Genomic DNA, 26,419 nt, shown 5'->3' on the forward strand with positions numbered 1-26,419 from the left:
ATTGACACAAGCTCGTTAGAGGCAGCTGCCAGCAGGAGAGGGGGGCTTCTCATCCCGAGGCCTCCCTCGAAGGAGTGCAACTAGATTTATCTTGTCTTGAGCACCCAACTTCCCAAAAGAGGGATGATTTCTTCAATATCCCACTAGAATTATTGCCGCAAGTCACAAGGCAGGTTCTATCTATAGAGGTTCCAATAGCTCCATGAACAACACCTAGCATCCCTCCCTTCCCCCACCTCCGGCTCCACATTCCCCCCCCTCACCCACGCACACACCTAACCATTTGACTACTCTCACTCCCCTCCCTCTTGAAATACAGAAATCCCTCCCCCCCCCCCCCCCCCCGTGGCCTGCAGATCGGTTTGCCTCTCCACCCCCTCTCACGATATGAACATATGCAATGGTATGGTCATGTAGCCTAGTTTGAGTTTAATTAGTCTAGTCTATTTTATATTCTCATATACAGATTGCATGTATAGCCCAAGAGTTGTGCTACTATTTAGTGGATCTTTCAAGTTGAGTTGAGTCAAGCTCTCTTGTGAAATATGTTCTTGTGTGTTGCTTTCCATTTTGTGACTCTCCACAATTAGTATTACAGTAGTGGTTTGCTCTTTTCTCTAATTGCTCCAATATGTAATTCATGCACGAACATTTCTTGTCCAGTCGTGGACATATTTTTCATGTGTTTATATGTGGCAATCTTTGCATGAAGTCATGCATGTTGTGTGCTCAAGACAAAGGCATTTTTACTGTGCGAGTTTGCACCATATTCATGCTCATTTCAAGCAAGAAATTGATCTTGTTTTTTCTCTAGATAGGGACAAAATCAGCTCAGACTAGTCTAGTAGTTTCTAGATATTTCATTTTAAGCTTGTTTTTTCTCTAAACAAAAACTAAATCTATTCATGGTTGTTTCCAATTCGTTTTTCATCTCATTTTTTCTCCAGACAAAAGAAAAAACAGTTCCAAATAGATTGTGAGCAGCAAGCACCTGTGCGTGGATAGATTGGCAATTTCAAATCGTTGTTTGATAGTTCATGGCATTTCCTTCACTTCCAAAGGTTCGTTTTTTCAAGTTTGTAGATGATCCAGCTCCTTTCTATCCCTTGACTTGGTTCTCCCTTTAGTTGGAGCTATTTCCTTTTAGAATTTATTGTATTTGTGCAATGTGGGATTGCATCCCAACAGCAAGCATTGCTACCCATTTTGTGCAAGGCACATTGTAAATTTGGGGCAATTACTTTGTGGATAGTCTTGGTAGCAAAACAAAGAGCATTCCATTTTGCTCATTTCTAGTGCAAGACATTTCTTCATTTAATCGGGTTCGATGCATATACCATACATGTCTTTTAGATAGTTTTGGGACATTGACTGATGGTGACAAGTTGGATGGTTGTAACATTCCCTATGGTTTTTCATGTTGAAAATATCGTGGTTGTCAAAGGATTGTGAGACATTGTTTAGTTTTGAAGTAAGGCCTCATACTCTAGTTGTTGCTATCACGGCAAGCAATCAAGCCTCATCCACATGATCACCCCCTCCCCCTTCCCCCATTTATAGAAGACCAAAGAAAACTTGAGCGTTGAAATGCCCAAGTTTTGTCTTTGACTACAGACATTTTGAAGAGTATAAAATCACACGTTCTTGCTAAGGATGTCTGGGATAGATTAGCAAATTTGTATCATTTTAAGAATGAGGCAAGGATCAGTCGTTTGACCGATTAGCCCAAGGAGCTCTAAATGCATGATAGCGGAGCATGTGTCAAAAATCTCAGACTTGAGATATCAGCTTAATGGCATTGAGGACAAATTTTGGCTTATGCCCTCATATATCCAAGATAGATGTCTTACAAAATCATTGGTAAATGTTTGTCACTTGGATCGGTGGCATATGCTTTGGTTCCAAAAGAGCAGAGGTCAAAGCTTGATGCTAAGGGAATCAAATACATTGTTGTTGACTATAGTATTGAGAGATAAGGTTTTAGACTTTGGAATCCTGATACAAAAAACTCATCATTAGTAGAGATTTTACATTCAATGAGAATGAGAGCATGATGCCTAAGGTACTTGGGATGCCACCTAATGATGATAGTCCCCCGAATGTGATTCAATTTGAGCCTATCAGTTGCCACATCATGAGGTAAAACCTCGTGTCTCACATGCGTTTGAGGAACCAACTCCTGCCTCAAATGCTTCTAATGAGATGCCAAATAATGAGGTAGATCCTAGGCATGGATAGTCCATTGTATATCAACATCATGGCATACAAAGAGCAAGTATCACCAGTAAACCAATTCCAAGACAAGCTAGGTTGACCATTCGTAATGCACAAGGTCAACCTTCTTCATAAGGAGGACAAGGGAAAGCACAAGGCAAGCAAATACTGAGATCGATTATGCCTTGATAAGCACTATTCTAGATGCTGAAATTGAGCCTCAAAATATATAGGATGCATAGAGTTATCCCTTATGGCATGAAATCTAAAATTAGGTCCATTGAAAACAATGCCACTTGCAATTTAGTTGATCCTCCCATTTGGGATGATTGTTGTGGGCACCAAATGGATCTATAGGATTATCATTCATATGGCACATTGGAGAAATACAAAGCTTGTCTTTTACCAAGTGATATGCACAAGAAGAGCGAATGGACTATGAGCGAACTCTGCTCCGATAGTCAAAAACTTGTATAGCTAGCATATTATGGGTGGTGTGTGGACCAAATGGACGTTAAAGACTGTCTTTTTGAGTTGGGACCTATGAACAAGAGCACAAGATGGCAAGCTTAAGAAAGCACTCAATTGTCTCAAACAAGCATCGTGTGCATGGTTTATCCAAATTTTGCTAAACTACAATCTATATTGTCAAATACGTTTGATATGACAGATTTGAATTTTGGACATTGAGTTTTGGCAAACCGAGGAAGGTATATGCATGTCAAACAAAATATGCTTGAAGTCTCGTGCAAAAATTATCGAAAACAACAAACCCATAACTATTCCACTTGAGAAAGGCCTAGAGCTCAATAAGTATGACAAAGCTAAAAAGTTTGATGGCACTCTTTATAGACAATTGGTAAGGCAAGTTCATTTACTTGTGCTCTACGAGGTACGACATTGCATATGCTTCCAAGTTGCTCAATTAGTTCATGCACTCACAAGTTCAAATGAAACCAAAGGGGTCTCATATGTGTTCATGATAATCACATTTGGCTTGCATTATGATTGAAATTGCGACATTAGCCTGCATAGGTCGAGGGACATTGATGAGACACTATACTTTTGGTTATTGTTTCTCATTGGGTTTAACTTGAAAGAGCCAAAGTCTCCATTGAAGCAAAATATGAGGCACTAAACCAAGAAAAGGAAATGCATGTTCACGAACGCCATTGCAAACAATATTGTCTTTCATGCTTGTTTGAGGCACATTAAAAAGCATCATCACTACATACGGGATTATATTAAGGATGGCTTCATTAACCTCATTTACATTTGAGAACGTGGTGGGCATCTTCACCAAAATTCTTTCCACACAATACCTTCATACACCTTCAAGAAGATTTGGTAATGAGACATCTACAAACAATGTCAAGGGGGGTTGTAAAATGACATTGTTTTTATTTGTTTGTACAACCATAGGTTGCTATATCCTTATGGATGAATTCATATAACCATGATATCTTAGGTAGAGTAGGTACTCTTCAAACATTTCCAAAGTACTTCAACCACACCATTGAGTGGGGAATTCATATAACCATGATACCTTAGGTACACTAGGTACTCCTAGATCATTTCCAATGTACTTCAACCATGAAAGGGGAAACATATGCAATAGTATGGTTATGTAGGCTATTCTAGATTTCATTGTCTAGTCTATTTTATATCATCGTAACTATTCAGTGAAGATATGCAATGGTATGGTTATGTAGGCTATTCTAGATTTCATTGTCTAGTTTATTTTATATCATCGTAACTATTCAATGAACTTGTCCAATTGAGTCAAGCACTCGAGGAAGAAGTCCAATTGAGTCAAGCACTCCAAGAATACACTCGTGTCTTGCTTTCCACTTCGTGACTCTCCACCAACACACACTCGTCCCCTACTCCCCTACAGGCAGCTATTGCCACCCTTGTCACCCATCCACCTCCGAGGCCTCGTCACCCCTTCCCCTCACTCTAAGCCCACCTTTGCCACACCCCCCATGCCTCCCTCTAATAGCCCATCCCATGCCTATTCGAGTTATTTCCCTTCAGGTCCTAGTCCGATGACTTCCCTAGACTCGGCTCCTCTCTTTCAACTTGTAGGACGTAAGCACGATCCACTCCCATGAGAGTTCTAGCGCCTACAACACTAAAACTACACTAGGATACCAAAAGAATACCCTCTTGCCTTGGGGATCCCATCATGATCCACAATGGGGAACCATTGGAGCAATGGGCAGCTCCATGTACCCATTCTAGGGATTCAACTTTATGGCCACACGATATGATCAATGGACCCCAGTTCTCTTTGGCCTAAAGTTGAAGGTCCAAATGATGGAGATGTTGGAGACTAACAAATCGGGAACTCTAGCTAGCACATGGTCGCAATGGCACCTTCCACAATGCTTTCCCAGAGACAGATGCAGTTGTAGAGAGAAGTGAGACGCTCACCCCATGACCCATTGGCCCCTGAATCATTGTACAATATAGTTGGGAATCTCGCCCTCTTTTGTGATGCCTTGGACCATCAAGGTGGATTTGGAGCGAGTGATGCCTCTTCTGCAGCACTGCACAGGTCTAGGCTATTCCCCCCTAAGCCTCTAGCAAAGTCCAATAGCTCATAAGTGGCCAAGAAAGCCTCCAATCATTGGAAGGCCTTGTTCACCACCCCCTCCGTCACCTCCTTGACATAGTGGGTTGCAGCGTGGACGCTCCTGTCCATTTCCGCAATCATAGGATGTAATACGAGTTATACGCTGTAATTCTCCCCAAAAGTATTGTCACCATTCAATTGACCATGCTTACAACTTGCATACCAATATACATCTATCCAAAGAGAAAAACAAGGGAAGAATTCGATCTGCACAAAAAGATGGTATTCAAACTGTGGCCAGTAGACCAAAGCATCAACAAATGACAGAAATCATCTTCTATTGAAGTTTTTAAAAGAATTGTTACAAATAAAAGATGCCATGAACAGAAGATTACGTACAAATGAGCAACGTATTTACATCCAAACAAATTGCTTGGCGAAGCAAACCATGGCTCAACAAGGCAAAGTAACATATAAAGTTGCACAGGGGACATTTCCAGAGTGCCACGCTGATATGGACTGTTCCAGCTAACTGTTGTACTCAAAATATTTTGGATCTGCTGGGAAATCATATTCAACTCGTAGCTGCCACATTCAATTTCAGACAGACATCAAATAATCAGCAGCCACAGATAGGAATTAAAAATCAGATACTACAAAAAACAACAAAGAGAACCTGGCTGCAGCCACTTAACATACCAGTTCCAATACAAAAAGTGCAAACAAAGGGCAAAAAGTAGTTAAATGGGCCAGAAACGTTCTCTAAAATCAAGCCCTGAACGAGGGAAGACATGTTTGACCAAGGGGGGAAAAAACACTCTCTTGATTCAGGTTGATTGCATAACATCTTGCTCATCAAAGAGACCTTCATAGTTAGCCCTGGAAAATAATGCTCCATGTTTTCAAAGCACAGATAATAGCATAGAGATCTTTCTCATATAATGATAGTTTTTCCCAGCTGGATGTAGCTTTGAACTTTCAAAGGCCACTAGTCATCCACTTTTGATCAGAACGGCTCCCACAGCTCAATTACTTGCGTCAGTTTGAAGTACAGTAGAATCATTAGGATCAACCAATGTCAATAGTGGGGCTGTAGGTATCACTTGTTCAATAAGCTGAAACCTTATTTCAGCTTCCTTGGACCACTCTCCTTAAGCTAACCTTGACAAACCCATTGAGCTTCCTTAGTCCATTCTCCTTAAGCTAACCTTGGCAAATCTTGGGTAAGAGTCTAAGAGTACTTACAAGTTACAACTCTTCTAGACTGGGTCACTATAGCTTTAATTTTCTCTAGATCCATGGGTATCCCTTTCCTGAGATAATATAACCCAGGTACTTGACTTCATTACAAAAGAAGTCACACTTAGGCGTTTTAGCATACAACTCTTGCTGCTTAAATCATTCAAAAACTAACTGTAAATGCTTCATATACTCTTAGTGTCTTGCTAGAATACAAATATCAACACGAAGACTACTACAACTGCCTAGGTATTGTCTAAACACACTGTTAATCAAGGTCAAGAACATGGCATGAGCATTTGTTAACTCAGAGGGCATTACAGTAAACTGATAATGACCCTTTCAGGGTCTAAAACCAGCGTTAGGTATATCTTCAAGATGAATCCAAACCTGATGATATCCAGAACCTAAGTCAATCTTACTAACCTGATGAGAAGAAGGTATTATCTGAGGTTCCGTATGTTCCTAATCTTTGCAAAAAAATTATTTTCTGTTAATGCTCTTATGAAACATAGGATAAAAGTAGGATTCAATGATCAAGAATTGATCATGAAGCACATAGGTAAAGTGCTGACAAGGGGAGGGAAGGAAGATGGCCTCTCCACAATTAGTTCTTTGTTAGCCCAAGATAATGCAAGTTATGGCAAGAAAGGTTCGCACACGTCAACTACAATATATGTCCATACACATCACAGGCACTCCTAATGTCTGCCCGGCTTGCATGGAAGGCTCAGGATATCTAGAACCCAGGCTCGGAGGTGGCTCAACATATTGAGCCTATGGACCCACAAGATTCCTCTATTTGTTTGTATTGGTATCTTGATGATTGTAAAGGTGTCCAAGTATGATATGTTCACAACTTAAACACCTGCACAATTACTGATTTATCACTGATGCAAACAGAGAGGCTACAGCTCCCAAACATAGGCTCAATACATTGAGCCACTACCAGTGAAGTAGTGAACAGTCAGACCCTACGACGATGACAAAAGAGGTAAATCATGAATGACGCTGATGTACTTCAAATCTTTACTGCAGCACTTCTCATCCTCGAAACAGTAAGGATAACGAAGCAAAACACACTGCTTATCAAAGGAGGAGATAACAGGGAAATTTTCTTCTAAGTACAGAAAGTGGAAGCCTTTGTGAGAGAATCTCGGTTAAATCATTTTGTAGCAATTTCCATAAGGCTTTCAAGTGACACGAACAGAATCACACAACACTGATGCTGTTACATGCAAAAAGATGCCGACTTTCCAAGAATGACTGCAATGTAAATGTAGGGCAGACATCATACCTTGCCCTCATCCGAATCTGCCTGTCTTTGCGGAAAGACGACTCGAAGGTCACCGTACAAATAAAAACGCCTTTTGTCCTCCAAGCTATGATCCTCGCCAGCAGTTTGCACACGAGAGGAATCCAAAGGAGGTACGTTTGAGTTCCTGGTCTGCTGTGGGGCCTTCAGGGGAGGACAGACAAATCGCAGATGAAGAGCGTAGCGCAAAACATTTCCTCCACCTTCAGAGTTTCTTCCACTATAAATGCTACTACTCTGTACAAGGCTATAACTAGAAACATCTTTACTGGTAGGACTTTCAAGAAGGCTGCTCTTGTGTCCCTGGCAAATAGAACGGTTCCCGCTGTGGTTAGTTCCATCTAAGGAAACCGGATTGAAAAAGCTGAGTAATGTGGCATCGTTGCCACGTTTTTCCGTGTCATATGAGCTTGATGATAAGTTTTCAGGACCTCCAAATGCATCAGAAAGGTGGACTGTACATAATTTTGACATGTCACTCTCAATCCCTGTTTCTTCCTTTGACTTCAAGGTGGAGACATTAGGGCTATGCACATTTAGACTGTTCCACGATGACAGACCAGATTCGGAGTGTTCTTTTGCAGTGGCAAAAGTAACCTTTCCTGTCTTTCCAGCAGATTTAGGTGCCGATAAAAAGACCTTGTGCCGTAAAAATGTCTAGCCCAATCAATTACAAAGAGAGAGATAGAGAGAGAGAGAAAGAAGAGAGTATCAGTAAATTGCCAGTGTGGCTGCAAAAAAACTGCATCAAGATACAGATAGATCACAAAAGACTTACTAAAGAAGCAGAAAATTGGCAGCCTTTGTTTAGTATTTTAGACAGTCAAAATAAGCGATAGCTGGATATATCCATACCTTTGTCCCTGGTGGCATGTCTGTTAAGTCATAGTTACACAAGAAAGTATGCACAGGAGTCATCTCTGGGTTACTGAGAACCTGTGCAAAACAAAAAAATTTAGACAACAAATAACAGGTCTTGCACTCTTGAACAAGCTCTATCAACATAAATCAACATTAACTTTAGACAAGGAAGCTTCATTATACATCAAGATGAGGAGTAGCACAAGGCAAAAGCATTGATGTCGCAATAGTACTCTGGAAATAAGAGGACAATAAAGGCACAACAGGGGTGCAAAAAAAACAGGTCTTTTTTCTAAGGCCTAGGACTAATAATCGCCTTTCCAGTGAGCCAAATTAAAAGTGGTCATATTTAAAAAGACCCACGAGGTAGAAGTAAAATGAAGGAGGGATAAGCACCTCACCTTGTTACTTTCCTTGACTCTTTTTTAAAAATAAAAAAACGCGTAGCATGAGAAGCATCATTCTGTCTGAGCAAAGCTACTATAACACTACAAAGCAACAGAAACAAATGGCAGAGCACCCAAATCTTGGCGCGACAAAGAAGTGACCAGAATCAACCAAACTTTGCTGCTTGCAACAAAGTGAAGGTTGAGAACAGTGGAAAGCTCCACTCCAGCTTCTGAAACCACTACCAAACATATGCACTGAAAACCATCTCTAGGTGGAGAAATGAGAAGAAACAACTCCATGTAGTGGAACCCTTGAGGGCAGTACCGTTCAGCTGCAAAAGAAACATTACTGCTAGGATGTATTAATATTGTTGAAAATGGGAATTGCAGTGACAACGAGATGAGATTAGTGCCACTTAATCCTTAGGCCGAAAAAGTTGCTTAAAGCAGACCGTAAATGGGCATGGAACAAAAAAGTCATGTCAGCAAGCTTGGCAGTTGCCAGGCAATTAAGTTGTAGGCAGGCAACCAAGCAGCAAGGTTGTGTGAGCCAGATGCACTGCACTTGAGATATACAAAAGGTATGCAATAACAAGATACTAGAGTGTTAGAAATCACCCAACAGAGGGCACGCACAGCAGAAAACTGATAGAATTGCCCAGGAGCTCACACAATGTGGTGTGGGGTGTGGAATCACAAACTTCTTAAACTTATGTGCATAGCATAGGTGTGCAGACTCATCAATAGACAAGGAACCAGCCAGATATAGAAGACACCAAAATAATATATTTCCGTCCAAAGCTATGGACACGATACAAAAGAGATAGATCCAGAGTCCCACCAATGGTGTGGTCGTTAATCCTACCACAAGGTACTTCTCCTATCTGCCGGCTATCTCTAGACTTGAGCCCCGCATGCTCCACCTCGACCTTGCTGCCCTGAGTGTCATCCTAGGTAGGCAGCCCCTGTCAAGCTTTGTCTACAGCACACAGGTCCTCTTGGTCCTCCTGAATGTAGGCCCTAAGATAGCTGCTCCACTGCTCCAAACTGCTTGTGAATGGCTGCTAATAAATGAGGGCTGCAGGCCCTCCTTTTATAGGCCCTTCAAGGGGCTGGCAAAAACCGACCAGCCTGCCCATTCTGACCGACCAGTCTGTGGCTGGTCCAGCCCTATAAGGGCTCACAAACTAGGCCCCTTCATGGCCATTTGCAGGGCCGACCTGCCATGTGGCATTGCGCCACTGGACAGGGCCCTACTGCCCTAGATCCAGGGCCTTTTGCAGGCCTCACACCTGCCCATAGCATTCTCCTTCTGTCCCGCATCTTTCTGCATGCAGGCGCCTTTCTACTGCAGCATCCTTGCCTCCTGCCAGCCCTATACCAGCCACGTAGGCATCCCGTACCGGTGCGCCATCTGTCCTTGCTGGAAATCCCTGCACAATCAAGCTACTGCAGGTGCCTAAAGTCTACCTGTCTGCTCCGTACTCCTTTCACCATCAGGAGCTCCACGACTTGCCAGGTACTCTTCTTGTTAGCCCATTGGCTCTGTCTGGATAGCTGCCCACATGGCAGCTCATGTTCTGCCCATGTGGCAACCCCAATATCCCCTGGTCTACCTCCCCCATGCTCTCCTCATATGGGGACTTACAGATGGGGAGGTGACCTTTCCAACATAGAGCTGTCAAGTATGCAATAACAAGATACTAGAGCACCTAACAGCCCTCTGGATAGAGGGATTAACAGTATATGAATTGAATCATCACAGCAGATGATCATCAATGTTGCAACTGGGACTGAGAAGCAACCTTCAAGTCGCTTTTTATGGTAGAAGCACTACTACAATGAACACTGGCAGCATTGTTTTGGCCATCATTTACAAATTGGGAGTGAGACCATCATTCACAGATTGAAGCTAAACTGCATTCCCTCCCTCTTTCTTAGTGACTGTACTTGTGTAGATTCTAGCTATGTAAGCTAATGGGGTCATATGGTGCTGGGTATATGATGCAACAAGATCTATTTTTCAGGCAGACGAATCTCAAAAAAAAAAAACTTCCAACCAAGGGAAAACAGTCGACAAAAAGACCATTTCATGTCGGTCACATATGGGACTCTTCTTCCCACCATCTGCAGTGAAAAATTGCAACCTATTACAGAGATTGTGGACCTTCAAATGTTGAAAAGGGAAGCACCTGCCTATAATCCCAGTCGGGGGACATTAGGCCTGGCTCGGAGTTCTTGGGAGGGGGCATCTGGTATGGGATGCATGTCCTGTGGCTAGCTCTTGCAGTGGTCTAGACCTCAGGCTTGGGGGTGGCTCGACGTACCGAGCCTACAGCTGGGAGGTGAGCGGCTAGCTGGAATCCCTATGGGTTGTTTTGGGTGATTTGAGGACACCAGCTTGGAGTTGCTAACCCACCGAGGTCAGAAGTGACTTGACTGCTGTTTCATATAGGGAGGCTATCAAAAGTGCTCCAGTTAGAGCAGGGTTGAATCCAGTAGTAACATCCTCAAATGGATCTACAGAATACCAAACTAGGTTCTAATGTATGAGAACTTTGTTGAGAGATAAAGTACTTTGGGATATATCAAAAAAAAAGAATTGCAAATTCAAAGAGAAGTTTCCCCAACTGTATTTACAAGGGTGTAAATATCTTGAGGGGGAAGTATGTTACATCCCTAGCTAACCATGGGTCGCCAATAGCTAGCTTTAGGGCTAGAGGAGACCCTAGAGGGCAAGGCTATTGGCCTAAGACTAAGGTTAATGAAAACCATGTTGAACAGAGGCTTAAGTCATAAAAAGCATTCATGATATACTTAGCCATGGCTTACGATATATTTTGACATGAGGGCTTGTGCAATTTCTTTGGCCTCGTTATGTTTAGGGCTAAAGCTCATAGTTCTAGGCACCAGTCCCAAGCTAATCATGTGTGTGATTTTTACGCATGTGGACATTAATAGACTTTCTTTTCTTTCTTTCTCTCTCTTCTAACCCTCCTCCTTCCTCCTCCCCCTCATCCTCTCTCCCTTCCGCTCTTCTTTCCTCCTCTAATAATCAGCTCCTAATCCCTTTTCTACATTAGTATCAAAGCTCTGAACCTGGAACCTTTGCTTCTCCCCCCCCCCTTCACCCTTTCAGCCATTGGTAGCTTCAACTAAGCTCACTGTTGTACGAGGGAAACCAAGGGTAGCAGGCGTCAACGCCTGGAACATGTTATGCGACAAAGGGAGCCCGACATTCTTCATCTGTCTGTCAGCGTCACCCATCAGCCCTTCTGCTCACAATCCATCTCCATACTACCATCTTTCTGGAAGCATTGCAACTACAGCAGATTCTATCTACAGAAACTCCATAAGCCATCGAGACACACCAGCTGCTTACCCATTGTGAAATGCCCTTCCAATCTAACCAGGGCCTAGGGGCAAATTAAAGGACCAAGGGGAAAATGAGTCATGGGCTACTACGTGGCCAGCCCATGCAATTTGTTTTTTGGAAAGGAATTCCTTGGAAGCTCTTCGCAAGTCGACGTACGTAGGCAACTGGAAAACGGTCTGGATGGCGCACGCGAGATTCCGTCACAGGCTGGCTGATCATCGCGAGGGCACGGTTTTGCTTCGGGACTGAGGACAGAGAGGCATTTTGCCTTCGCAGGAGCTGTGTGCTAGTTGGAGAGATCTCCGGTCAAGTTTATGGGATCATGGGCTGATGGACAACGCAGGCATCACGTGAGCTCATGGGCTGAAGGTGCAAGGATCTCAGCCGCGGGCTGAAGCAGATAAGGGTCGACGTGTAGGCCTGAGTGGTGAGCTCGTCGACTAAAAGAAAGCCATTTAAGTATGTCCGGGCCTGGAGGCCTGAGATACAAAATTGGAGTGCCCAAGCTTGTAGAAAAGGAGGTAGGGGCAGATTTAGTGAAAGGGGGATAGACTAGCAGAAGGGGAGAGAGATAGGGAAAGAAGGGAGGAGATTGAGTACAAGAGAGAAAATGAGGTAGGAAAGAGAGGGAGAGACTGAGAGGGAGTAGGGGAGAGAGAGAGTGAGTGAGTGAGCGTAGGCAAGAAGGAGGAAGGGAGAGCAGATAGGATTAGATGTCACATCCAAAGGTACATAATAGGGGTGGATGGGGACTTATATAGTCCCTCCACATTTTCCACCTAAAGGCGTAACTTAGCCTCCTCTTCCCCTTCATTACAGCCATCCCTTCCCATAGAATTTTGCTCTCAAAATTTCAAAGTAATCTGCAACCACGTTTTCTTTCCCTTTTCAGTACTCGATGTCGAAATCATAAGCCTGAACCTTAGCCAACCACCTCTTCTGCTTCATTGACAAGTAGGGCTGCGTAAGGAAATACCCGAGTGTCCTATGATCTTCTTAACCTTGATTTTGCTACCGTACAGGTAGTGGTGCCATTTTTTGAAAGCATGTGGATCTAGTAGAGTCGGTGGCGCAGGCTTTGCAGGAGTCCAGCCAGATTTGCCAGCTTGCAGCCCTTCAGGTTCGCCAGGAGTGGTGGGGCAGAGAGAGAGCTCTTCGTAGGGACCTCGCCTCCATTCAGCGACTCCAGCAGGCAGCTCCGGGTTCGGAGGAGCTTCGAATCCAGGCCCTTCAAGCCAGAGCCCTTCTTGAGGAGACTCTCCAGCGCCGCTCAGAGTTTTCTTATCACGCCTCCCTCTCCTACTGGGCTCGGAAGGGTGACCGGATGAGCAGAGAGTTCTTCAGGACACATGGCCAGAGGGCAGCAAGGTGATCAGCTCCGGAGTCTTAGGACAGCGGAAAGGGCACATCGTTACTGATCCGGAAGAGGTCTTGGGGTTGGCTACCGACTTCTACAGGACTCTTTTCCAGCAGGAGCAGCTTGCCCCTCGTACTAGACGTTCCCGCGAGGAGGTGTGGAGGCACATTCCAGCCCTTGTTCAGCCCAGCATGCAGGCGACGTTGATGGCACCGTTCACTACTGTCGAGATGCAGGAGGCCTTGATGGTCATCGATGGGCAGAAATGCCCTGGCGAGGATGGGCTCTCTCGCGCTTTCTTCACCTCTTTCTGGGATCAGATCCATCAGCCCCTCCTAGCAGCCCTCCAGAGGATTTTCAGCAGCGGACATATGCCAGAGAGCCTCTCCTCGGGATTGATTTGCCTCATCCCGAAGGGAGGAGACCGACAGGAGATCCGTCAGTGGCGCCCGATCACTCTCCTCACCACTGCCTACAAAATCCTTGCCAAGATGATCAGCGCCAGAGTCCGGCCTCTACTTCCTGACCTCATTCATGACACTCAGACAGGCTTTGTCCAGGATCGCAGTATCCTGGATAATGTCTTTACCTTCTTAGAGGCGACGGAGTGGGCTCAGCACAGTGGGTCGCACTTAGCCATCCTACTTCTCGACTTTGAGAAGGCCTACGATCGAGTCGACTCGTCCTTCCTGGAGGGTACTTTGGAGAGACTAGGATTCCCAGTAGGATGGATTCAGGGTATCTCAGCGTTATACAAGACAGCTTCCAACAGGGTCATCATCGGCGGCAGAATGGGAGAGCGATTTCGTTTGGAGAGATCAGTGCGTCAGGGTTGCCCCCTCGCTCCTTACCTGTTTCTCTTCTTCACCGAGGCGATGACATACTACCTTCCGGCGAGGTCGACAGGGATCCGGGGTGTTCGCCTTCCCATCAGGGAGGACACGGAGCTCCTGGACTCGGAGTATGCAGATGACACAGCGCTGTACATTCAGGACGATGAGATGATGCTGGAGAGGGTGAGGCTGGCCTTAGAGGTCTTCTGCTCGGCAGCCGGTGCGACAACTGGAACAAATCAGTTGGTTTTCTCACAAACCCTGGGGCATGCTCACAGTGGGGGAGGTTTTTGGGTTTCAGATGGATCCCGCGGGGACAGACAGCTAGATATCTCGGCTTTCAGGTCGGCCTGGACATCACGCCAGCTCAACAGTTTCTCCCGGTGCTAGATTCCATTCGACGGAAGCTGGCTTTCTGGAGCACTGCTAAGCTCTCTCTTGCAGGTCATGCTCTTGTAGTCAACCAGGTTCTCCTGGCCACGACCTGGTATGTGGCCTCTTGTTGGTGCTTCTCGAGATCCAGCGTGGCACAGCTCAGGAGGTTGGTCTGGAATTTCCTGTGGTCTCGGGGGGATGGTCTCAGAGATACCAGAGCCAGGGTAGCCTGGCAGACAGTCATTCTTCCGCAGGCTGAGGGTGGCTTGGGGGTCATTGATCCTGAGCTTCAGAGTCAAGCCCTGCTGGGCAAGTTAGTTATCCGCGGTTTGACCCCAGGGGGGCAAACGTGGAAGATGTTACTTCAGCAGGGGATCAGTTCTTGCGTCCCGCGCCGAGGTGGAGAGTGGCTACCGTCCCTCCGGTGGATCTTCACCTCTGCACCGCTCACTCACCCCCGCTCCCCGCTCATTCGTAGCCTTCTCATGGTTTGGAGGCGACTCCGTCTCAGTCTCATCCAGTCCCCTCCTAGCTGTCAGGAGGAGATCGACCGCTAGCCGCTCATCTGGAACGATCAAGTCAGAGATGCCTTGGGCCTTCAGCTGGGGGAGAGGTCACATATCATGTGGGACGGTTGGATGCAGGGGCCAGCCCGGTCCCTTCGAGTTTGGAGGGACACTTACAGACACTTGGAGACCGTTGCTCTAGCAGCCGCAGCTGGAGGTGTCCGCGGAGCTCAGGCGAGACGCACAGAGATAGACGCAGCGATTCCTGCCGGTTGGTTGGCTCCACCCAAGATTCAGATCCTCATGCCTGGTAATGACCGTTGGCTTGGACAGTTCACCCCCCGTGGCATCCCACTGGTCGTTGCAGGCCAGATGGACGACACCTCTGTTTCCTTCCTCGCGGTTTGGGGGGACGGCCGACTCAGGAGAGAGGGTGTGCTCATCGACCCCCTTCTCCCGTGGCAGAGGGTTCGGGTCGTAGGCCTCGTGGGAAAGGTTTGGCGGACCGATCCTAGTATAGAGTAGGATCAGCTGCAGTTATGGTGACTCTAGCTTTGGGAGGGGCGGGCCTTGTCAGAGCTTGATTGGGACCCAGGTGAGTGGAGATGGCCAGAGGTTGTGGCAGGCCAGGGGCCGACCCCTTTCTTCGCTTACAGCATGACATTGGGCAGGAGAGTTCTCGGGAGGATGCAGAGCCGCCCGCCCACCCAACGGCCCAGTTGGTATGCTCACGGTATCTCCAGGCTATTTTTGCAAGCCTTTTGGAAGGCCTTGTGGGAGAGCTAGCGGCCGCGGAAGATTTCCTACTTCCTTTGGCTACTCACCACAAGGGTCTTCCAGTGGGGAGCTGGTTGCGGCAGGTTGGTCAGAATGGACTTTGTCAGATCTGTCATGAGGACGAGGAGTCACCAAAACACTGCCTGTGGAGCTGACTCGCGCCCAGGAAGTGTGGAGGTGGACCTTCGGGATCCTTACTCGCGCAGCACCGGAGCTAGGTTTGATCACTTGGGGCGCGTTTTGCTGGTGCAGCACCACACCTGGCTTTCATCAGTTGTTCAAGGCAGGCCCGCAGGACCCCATGTTCCTCATCACACAGGGGACTTGGGGGCCGCTAGAGGGCATTCCGCCGCACCTGGCAGAGCCTGACACAGGATCTCAGGAGAGGCAGCCAATCTGGGAGATTATTAGCAGCATCGCTGGATGGCACATTTGGACCTCGCGCTGCGCGCAGATCCTCGGTGGCACCTCTCTTTCGACTGCCCAGGTCATGATCGACATCTAGAGTGAGATTATACACACACTTAGAGGCCAGTGGGACCAGATACAGGGAGATTCCCGGGCTGGCCGGGAGAAGCGGAGACGTTTCGTCCGTGATTGGGATACGCAGGGCCTCTTCTTCGAGCATACTTCTCAGGGCCTTCAGTGGCGCTATTCACCACCTCTCTGGCTGTTCATTCACACTCGCCTGATCCCTCCGTGAGAGAGAGCTTTCTGTTTCCTTTTAGGGCTGCGTCCGATTTGTGAACGCAGCCCCGTCAGCTGCAAAACTGACCTCATGTATCTTGTTTTCGAAGTAATATAATCAGCACTGTTTTTTCGGGGGGAAAAAAAAAGTCACCTGTCTGCCACGTGTCAATGCCACGTCAGCATCTGAGCTGGCTACCACATGTACTGCCACATCAGCTGGTGTCCTCATTGCCCCATCACCTGCCATGTGTCAACTTGACACGTCAGCATATGACACGTCACTACCATGCGTCAGGTCACACGTGTGCCACATCAGCTGGCTACCTTTCCTGCCACATCAGCACCACATGGCAGATCTGCCACGTCATCATCTCTACAGCCTTCTAGAAGCTTAAGCAACGCTTGGTCTCCTTGACGAGCGATGGGGAGCCAAGCTATGTAGCGATGGCGATGGCGATGGCGGCCCAAACTATGTGTAGTTGTGGCTATGGCTCACAGAACACGTTGACGAAAGAACGCCACCCAGAAATACTTTTTGACACAATAAATCTATCGCTCTATCCATCACCCATGAGCAGCGTTCACTCCTACAAGCCCCTTAACGCCTATTCTATTCCGTCAGATGTGCGCTGTCAGGCATCCCGTCAAGATCTTCGTCGTTTCTTTTGCCATCAAACGTTTCCTTGCGTAGACCCCTCCAGGCGGAGCGACACCTTTCACGCGGAATCAAGTATACATTCAGCACAGTTCTTCACAGAGAATTATCTCTGGTATTGCTCCCCACAATGGTCACTGACGCCTATTTGTACACTCGTGCGTAAGGAAATTCCTTTACACAGCTGATTAGTCTAGACTTAGGGGCTTTCGTGCAATCATAGGCTTCGAAGTAAGCATTCCTGTCCCTTCACACTTGAAGCCCCAAACCTTCTAGCTGCCACCTCTTGGGCCAACGCCATCCTTTCTTCGGAATCAACGTCAAATCTTTACCTCTTGCTGGATCATCACAGCCTGAAAAGGCTATGAGCCTTGGCTCTGATACCAATGAAATCCTCCTCGTAAAAGACAACAGAAACACTCTCATTTCTCTCCCTCTCTCAACAGATACATTAGGGTCCAGGACAATCGTCGGGCTGGACCCCCCCCAAGGTTTTTATTCATCAGAGAGAAATCAAGTACATGAGTTCAGCGTGGAAGCTGTTCATACATAAATCCAAACGTAAAATGAATCATTACATGAGCTCTTAGGCTCCCTTTCTTGGCAACAAGCCACTTGTCAATTTCTACATTACTTTCCTAATTACATGCCAAGGGCAACTCTAGAGTCTTCAAAGCACTTGGTCACGCGAACTGCCTCCTAGACTCTTGTTAGGCTCCATTGCACTTAGGAAAACCACTCTTACTAGTACCTGCAACAATTAATTAAAGCGCACCACCATGGTACCCATTAATTGTTAGCGCTTTGCATGCAAATAACACACTGTGGACTAATTCTAGTCACGGTGGGCGTCCCCACTAAACACATGTGCACACATAACAAATATAACAAATATATATTTATTCTCTGGTTGACCGAAGCCAACGCCCTTGATCATAATTAAGGGACTTTGACCAAGGGTTGAGGCGCCTTAATTATAGTCAAGTCTCTCCAACCGAAGTTGGCACAACTCTCCGACCGACCGAAGTTGGCACATCTTGGTTAGCCGTAGTTAACCCTCTTGGCGCATGCCAAGTCTCGTTGACCGAAGTCAACACTCTCTGACCGTAGTCACCTCTGTGGTTCTCTGGTTAACCGCAGTTAACCCTCTTGATAATAAACCAAGTCTCCCCGATCGAAGTCGGGTTTACTTGACCAGAGTCAAGTATCTTTGACCGTAGTCAAATCTTTGACCGTAGTCAATTCTTTGACTATTAAAAAAACTCTTTTGACCATAATTAACCCAGATGGAAAACTCTTTAATTATGATCAAATAAATGGTCAACTGTACTTTGACTTAGGATATTTACATTATGGTGACAGTAAAGGCTAAGCAGGGTATGTGGATGACCAATGGGATGTGGAATGCCCCAGTTGTGGAATTCTGGGTCTCTCACTTAATTAAAGAATTACCGAAAGGGGTGCCAAGGTTTGGGGCAAATCAGTGTCTTTGTCTTGGTGCAGGGGCACTCTAGCTCCCAATCTATGTTTAGGTTGCTTGCTGAATATTTTAATGTGAAAGCATTGGCTGGTTATTTGTAGTTCTACTCGCCTTTAATTTATTGAAGGCCGGTTTCACTTCCAGCGCCCTTTTTCTTGCTGCAAATCACTACTTCTACTCTTGCACGCTTCCTGAGGTGTTGTATGGCTGATTCCAGTGCCACATGCACTGGCATGCGGAAACTGTTGAGGGCGAGATCCTGCTGCAAACTGTTTTTCCAGCCACCTAGAGCCACTATACCTACTGCGATTTGGATTCCCTGCCCTCCACTGAGCCCTAGATTTGCTGTGAATTGCTCTGGGAGGCATTTTTCTCTGCTGCGATCTGCCCCAAAGCCCTGAAGTTGCTACGATTTTGATTCCAGAATGGGTGTTTAGGACTTGTGGGATATGTTTCAAATGCCCTCTTCAATTGCGAACATGGCTGTAAAAAATCAGCAAGCACGGAATGATTTGGAAAGGATGGATGCACTTCTGCAGTTGGCTAAAAGGAATATGCAGGATGCCCAAGCCAAGCAGAAGAACTATGTGGGTGAACATAAGAGATATCTGTCTTTCAAAGAGGGGGATTATGTGCACTTGCATCTCCATAAGAACCGTTATGCCTCGCTAAAAGGAAATACCAATACAAAGCTTGCTCATAGGTATTACAGTCCTTACAAGATCATCCGCAAGGTTGGAGAGGTAGCATATCAATTAGAGCTACCCAGTACCTCCAAGATCCATGTGTTTTCCATGTATCTTTGCTGAAACTGCATGCGGGACAGCATGTACATGTCCTACCTGAGTTGCCACCCATGGATGAGGGTGGTCACATTCTCTATATTCCTGAGCACATTTGTGGGTTTCACAAATCAAGTAAACCGCAACAGGGTATACATTGAGTACCTCATCAGATGGAAAGGGCTTAGGATGAACAGTCATCGCAGCTAGAGAGTATTGTCCAGGAGTACCCCTATCTTTTATCAGGCTGATCAGCATCACCCATAGTCACAATGAAACGCGTCTCATTGGTAACAAAACGTTTCGAAACTTGCAACACGTTTCATTGCCAATGAAACATGGAGTACCTATACATGTACTAACCTAAATCAAAGATATTAATATTTCAGTAACTTTAGTTAAACTCTAGTTAATGTTTCAGTAAACTTCAGTTAAAAGTTTGAGATTTAAACTTTGTAATCTACATTCTAGTGTCTATATTACTAATTTTTAAAGTTCAAAGCTCACACTCTCATTTCAGTTATCTCTAGTCTTCTGTAACAACTAGCTAGTAACAACTTACAGACTAGAGTACTTCCAAAATCGTTGGGCATTATAGCCATTGTATGAAGGCATTTTGTGATCTTTTAGTTTAGTTTGAATACTTTTAGCATAGTATACGTATGTAGGGCATAAAATTTGCATTTATTAAGACCCAAATATACAAACTGAAATTTTGAAACGCCCCCTATTTTTTTGAAACGTTTCACGCTTCGAAGTATTGAAACATTTCTTTGAACTATGGCATCATCTTGATGTCCCAGCACCCTTGCGTAGCCGCTAGTACATGTAATTTTGAGGACAAAATTCTATGGGAAGGGATGGCTGTAATGAAGGGGGGGGGAGGGCTACTTCAGTGGCTCTTTAGGTGGGAAATGTGGTAAGTCTCCATCCACCGCTACATTGTACACTTCTTGATTGACATTTAATCCTATCTACTCTACCCTATCTACTCTACCTCCTTGATGTCCCAGCACCCTTGCATAGCAGCTGGTACATGTAATTTTGAGGATAAAATTCTATGGGAAGGGATGGCTGTAATTAAGGGGGGGGAAAGGCCTACTTCAGTGGCCCTTTATGTGGGAAATGTGGAGGGACTATATACACCACTACATTGTACACTTCTTGTCTTGATTGACATCTAATCCTATCTTCTCTACCTCCTTCCTCCTCTTTGCAGCCTACACTCTCTCTCTTCCGTTTCGCCTAACTATGATCAGTGGTGTCAACACATTGAATGCCAACCCAATAGCATTGGCCACTCTTATAAAAAGAGCATCACGCCTCCAAGAAAGCATCCTGGCTAAAGATAGCCAACTAGCCCCTTGCTATTGTTCTAAGTCCTCTAGCCCGACGTTAGCCTCCTTCCCATAATCCCAAGGTCTGCGTATTAAGTCCACTAATCCAAGGATTAGCAACCAGGTACATAACATCCTTCCCTCTTAGAAACATTTAATCTTAAATGAAATTAGGAAGGTTCTGCAACTAATAATTGACTCCCAAGACTTCCTCAAACCTATCCTTCCACTTGACGCCTATCCAAAGAACAATCACAAACTTCTTCCAACCCGAAGACCAAGACCAAAGGTTGCACGAGACATGATGCAACTGAGACCCACACAACAGACTCCCCTCGTGTTGACTCATACATAATCACCACAAATATCTCCTCTCTACTCTTCACCATGGGGAGACGGACTATTAGGTACAAGCTACCTCCCACATACCCCAGAGAAGGAGAAAGGGGCCTAGACAGACTAACCAGGTTGAGCACCAACACCGTGACTTCCTTTCTCTTTCTTGAGGGCACCAGCCCTTACCAAAGCCATTCTCAACCGAGAAGATCTACTCTATTCTCAACAAACCGATGGCATTGTTCCCCAAACAACATACTGAGGTTCTGACATTTTGATAGACACTTGACCGATTAGCTAACTAATGGGGATCTCCAGGCCTTCTTTTTTGTTTTCACGCATACTGATAGTCACAAGTGTACTCTATAACAAAGTAGCACGGTGTATTTCTTAGCTTTCATTGCATCTGGATTTTCTTCAATCTCATAGACCCTTCGAACTTTGGAAGCTCAACAAACTGACGGCATTGTTCCCCAGACAACATACTAAGGTTTTGACATTTTGATAAACACTTGACCGATTGGCTAACTAATGGGGATCTCCTGGCCTTCTTTTTTGTTTTCACACATACTGATAGTCACAAGAGTTGTTACCCATGTGCTAGAATCTCTACTAGCCAAGACACAAAATAGAACCCATATGGGTTAACTGTAGGCTCAATACGTCAATAAGCCTAAGATCTACACCACCAAAAGAGCTCGTCAGCTTGAAGAGCAGATCATGTGTCACATACTTTATGACCCTTCCTCTAGCTACAACTCTCAAGCCAACAGGTCTACATCCAAACGAGACATCTATCTCCAAGATGATCCAAATACGGAGCCCTTGGCTTATATTTAGAAGCCTAGCCTAGCTATCTTTAGCAACTAGCCTAACCTTGAGCTTCATACATAAAGTAGCTTTACTTTCCATAGAGCCACGGCTTTTCCTATAAAATCTAGCTTCCCAAGAATACGCAACATCTACACCTCGTCTATGTTAGCTCCAATCCCAACCTTAGATTATTTCTAACCCTAGGTCCAAACTGTGTCCTAAACCCAAATCCAATCTTAGATCTTAGGTCAGCTTGGCCTTGACCCTAAGTTATCAAGTCATGGTTAGATTCCAATAAGTCTAAGTCTAGAAGTTCAGTAAACGTCTTTTCACCCATGAGTACATTGACATGGGCAGAGCCATTGATTATCTAGACCAGATGCGCACCGCACTACTCATACATGACCTTACCTGACTTAGCTCTTAGACTCATGACGCCCGCCATGAAAACCCCCTGACAACATGAGACACCAAACTTCTACATGAGAAGTAGTAGTTAGGAGATCCCGCAACCATGACCAAGACTTGCAAACACGAGAAGTATTAGTTAGGAGATCACCGAGCTTCTACACGAGAAGTAGTAGTTAGGAGATCCCGCAACCATGACCAAGACTGCAGACATGCCAAGTCATTAGATGCAAGCCCAAAGAAGCACTCATCCCATTTGAGTTATTGTCCTTGCAGCATCTCAACGTCAGGCCGCCCTCACGCCACCCATGAGTACAATACAAAGGAGTCGTGGACGCGAGCAGCAGATCTCATATATGTTCCAAAGACACCCCCGACTCTTGGTGGAACCCCAATCAAGCCCACACAGAACCCATGCTGCTACTAATTGACACATGACATAGAATACAAGACACGTGGCATGACATGATAGAATCCACTCCTGACACATGGGGGTCCAGTAACTCATTGGAGGTGTGATAGAGATCTCTAGCACTGAAGATGTACTCTCATGTTGATTTCAGTTCTTCTTGGTCTCATAGGCTTCTTTGTCTCATAGGCTTCTTTGCCTTCTACAAACATTAATAAAACTCTCTCTCTCTCTCTCTCTCTCTCTCTCTCTCTCTCTTTGTGCATTCCACAGCTAGGTCACAAGGAAGGAGAAGTAATAGTAGGCAGAGATAGAAAGAACAAAGTCCATGGCACAGTTAAATTTTATCAAGAGAACCCGTCCTTTGATCCATGAATCCCATAAAGCTCCTAACAGTAAAATATACTGTGATATGCCCCATGTACATGCGTGTTAGGAGGGCAGACACTTACCAATTGTACACGGCCACTGACCGGAATTCTGCAGCGACTTTTACTTGCTGGGTTTTCATCAAGAGAACTCCTCTTTCTATCCTTGTTTCCCTTGTAGCTCCTAGAGGTGGAATTTCCAACAAGATCGATCGATGCGTAGTAGAGCAAAGAGCTCTCTCCATCCACACAAGTAACAGAGAATGGTAGTTTTTGCAATGGCGGGGACCAACATCCACCAGTCACACTTAGCAGAGCTAGAAATCCATCCAATTTCTGCATATTGCATGCATACTTGTGAGAATCACAAAATATGAAAAGTGTATATAACAGCTCAACCTGTTCCTCCACATTGCGAAGACAACTTGATCAAAAGCGATATGGTGGTATCACTGAAACTGCACAGATTTATTTTTCGTTGAAGAAACTGCAGAATTGATAAAATTTTAACATTACCCATCTAAAGGAATGGAAAGAAATAACCACACATCCTTTGGCTGTTTCGAGAGAAAATAATAATGAGTCACCTGACAAGGCTTTCCTGCCAAGAAGCGGCCAGACAACAGAGACTCTTCAAAAGAACCCACTAGGGATCTCCTTGTCGTGACGCCATTTATGTTTGCTATGGGCTTGGAACCCATCTGCACTGATGATGCAGGTTCATAAAAGCATCTCTGGCACTGAATCTCCTGCTTATGAGGTGTACGTGGCAGTAAATCATCACATTCATCTTCTATACATAAAGCAGATCCCTCCCTTATCCCAAATCTGCCTGTATGAAGAATCACTTTCTCTTTCAAAGTCTGCTTCGGTGGAGGGGTAACAGTGAATATAGGAGAGGATGCTGCTGCAGAAACTGAATGGCCAGCTTCAAGTTTACTTGAAGAGCTTCTTTCTATTTTTGAGAAATACTTAGGACCAAGTGGTGATAAAGAAAGACTGGAGGAGAATGGTTGTGAGAGGCGTTGACATGAGGTACCCTTCATCCACCTGTCAGCCTGTGCCTCCTGTCCTCTAGAAGGATATTCTTGTGTTAAACTAAGCCCTCTGATATGCTTCTGGGTCTTGCCAACTTGCAATGCTTGCACTTCCTTATCTGTAAGCAAGGGACCATCTGTTTGCAAACAAGTGTACGCCGGCCTAACAACCCTTCTTGCACAGCTGTCCTCACATGACCATGGAATGGGCAATCGGCTACTCTTTCTGCAATTTTCACATTTTGCCGTTTGATACACACAGAATCCTGTGCTTGCATCTTCCAACACAAACTTTGCATCTGAATCTTGCAGTTTGCTTGTGCTCTGTGTCTCATGTTCCTTTTCATGTTTAGCCTCGTCTTCCACGTATCCAAACAAACATCCATTATTATTGGACGTTATCAAATTCAAAATAGGAGAGGAAGCCTTTTTCTTTAAAGAGCCAGCAGGCTGGTAATCTATCTCATCCTGAATTCTGGCTGAAGGACTTCTCACGATTTCAGTTATCTGCTCTTGACCTGTTCTTTGAGTGTTGAAACCAACAATAATTGAGGCAGGGTTGCTACTGCCTGAGACGTCCTTTGGACTCTGCCCAACGGCAGGGCCTACTTTTCCAGGTTTTGAGTCCCCTAGTGAGGGTTGAATCCGAAGGTGGCAGGCCCGTCGAGCTTCAATGAGCTTATTCAGGTTCAAGTCTGAACCAGCTTTCCTCCCTGGGCACTGACAAAATTCAAGGTCTCCCGTGGCACCGTTTTGAATTGATATATTTCTGTCATAGATTTCAGATCCTGCACTTGGGCTATTAATACTTCGATCACAATTCCAAGACCTTCCTTGGACCGAAGCCCCACTTCGCTCATCTGCATTGTTATCAATATCACCACAATGCGGCCGTGGTAGACCCATTGCCAACGAAGTTTTGCTAACCTTTGCTTAAAACCTCGATTTCGCTTCCTTTCATAACAATTACAAAACCTACTGTACTAAGTTCATTCGACCCGAAATTTTTGTTTGAATCGTACAACCACACAGAAAGACATGCCTGCTGATACCCTATATCAAGACTTGCACTCGGTGTACTAAGTTCATTCGACCCGCAATTTTTGTTTGAATCGTACAACCACACAAAAAGACATGCCTGCTGATACCCTATATCAAGACTTGCACTCGAAATGCTAACTTAAAATGAGCGCATGCGACTTTGCTTTCATTTCAAGTTCAAAGCTCACTCAATCTTCGTTTCTTCAGAAGCCATCCACCGGAATCCACCTAAGAAAATTTGCCGAAGGAGCAACTACCCAGCATAAGAGTACCGACCCCATTCCAGCCGACTATTACCAGCGCTTCTTTCGCTTCTATCCGCGATTCCATCGTCATAGGTTAAGCTACACATAGGACAAGGATCTATGTTTTCTTTGTAAGAAGGCTCCACGGCATTGATCTCCATGCATCCGGCTGTGTTCTCTATTTGAATTTTGACGCTTACCACAATCTCGCAACAAACTGCTAAATTTCCTCCAAGCAACCTGGCGGCTCTGAATTCTCAGCGACCGGCGCGACAGTACTCATACTATATTCTCCCCTTCTGGAATCGTGCATCGGTGCTCCACACATCATTTTTCGTGGCCTTTGCCTCACAGCATGCAATCGGGCTCGCTCAAGGTGAGAGAATGGAGAGGCCAACAGCATCCAATCGTGCGTGCCCTTGATGGAGACCAAAGATCCCGTCAAAGGAGAAAGGGAATGTAGCCCTTTCTCCCTTTCTCTTCCATCGTTCTTTCGCTCCCTCGGTGTGCCTATATGCATCGACCCACAAAGCCCCAAACCACCCTTGCTATCCCAACAAATCCAACTTTCTCTGCAGCTTCAACAGAGACCCCGTTGCACATACCCCTTCGCTCCCTTTGGCCTCCTTCCTGAGCCTACAAATATCGATCTACAATAGCCTGATGAATCCAACCTACGGAAGCGCCTCTCCGTCACCAAATCCCGTTCCTCGCCCCCTCCCTAGTTCTTTCAATATCTCCTGGAGCCTATATGCATCAACCCACAAAGCCTCAAAGCAGCCCCGATAGCCAGCGCGCTCCAAGCGCAGGGGGGGGCAGCAGGAAAGGCCGAGAGCCATGGGGGTGGTGTGAGGGGAGGGGAAGGGATTGAAAGAGGGAAAAGGCGATGGAGGAATGGAGATGAAGCACGTCTGTGGTGGAGGTTGGGGGGAGGTTGCGTGGAGGGAGGGGGACCTTGAGTCCCTGGACTCCTCTGACTCACAACTTCAGCAGTGGAA

The 26,419-nt window shown here is 45.6% G+C and overlaps 1 protein-coding gene across 1 annotated transcript; it reads right to left on the reverse strand.

Annotated features, from left to right (window-relative positions):
- Positions 1-5,113: 5,113 nt before the first annotated feature.
- Positions 5,114-26,419, reverse strand: LOC147892600 (uncharacterized). The gene is made up of 5 exons (XM_087387151.1): positions 23,686-26,419; positions 23,183-23,434; positions 8,202-8,282; positions 7,329-8,003; positions 5,114-5,377 (listed from the first exon to the last, which is right to left on the reverse strand). The coding sequence occupies exons 1-5, from the start codon at positions 25,039-25,041 to the stop codon at positions 5,321-5,323; spliced, it is 2,421 nt and encodes an 806-aa protein (XP_087243277.1). The 5' UTR covers positions 25,042-26,419; the 3' UTR covers positions 5,114-5,320.

The sequence above is a fragment of the Dipteris shenzhenensis genome, chromosome 16 (assembly GCF_047967505.1).
Source record: "Dipteris shenzhenensis isolate YYH24624 ecotype China chromosome 16, Dip_SZ_1.0, whole genome shotgun sequence".
Taxonomy (NCBI): Eukaryota; Viridiplantae; Streptophyta; class Polypodiopsida; order Gleicheniales; family Dipteridaceae; genus Dipteris; species Dipteris shenzhenensis.

What these genes read in the sequence shown, in the direction of transcription:
- LOC147892600 (XM_087387151.1), bottom strand. Translation starts at nt 25,041, where the DNA reads ATGGGTCTACCACGGCCGCATTGTGGTGATATTGATAACAATGCAGAT. An exon ending in TGGCAGGAAAGCCTTGTCAG is followed by an intron (nt 23,435 to 23,685) that starts GTGACTCATTAT and finishes TGCAATATGCAG; the next exon opens with AAATTGGATGGATTTCTAGC. An exon ending in TCAGTGGCCGTGTACAATTG is followed by an intron (nt 8,283 to 23,182) that starts GTAAGTGTCTGC and finishes TGTTTTGCACAG; the next exon opens with GTTCTCAGTAACCCAGAGAT.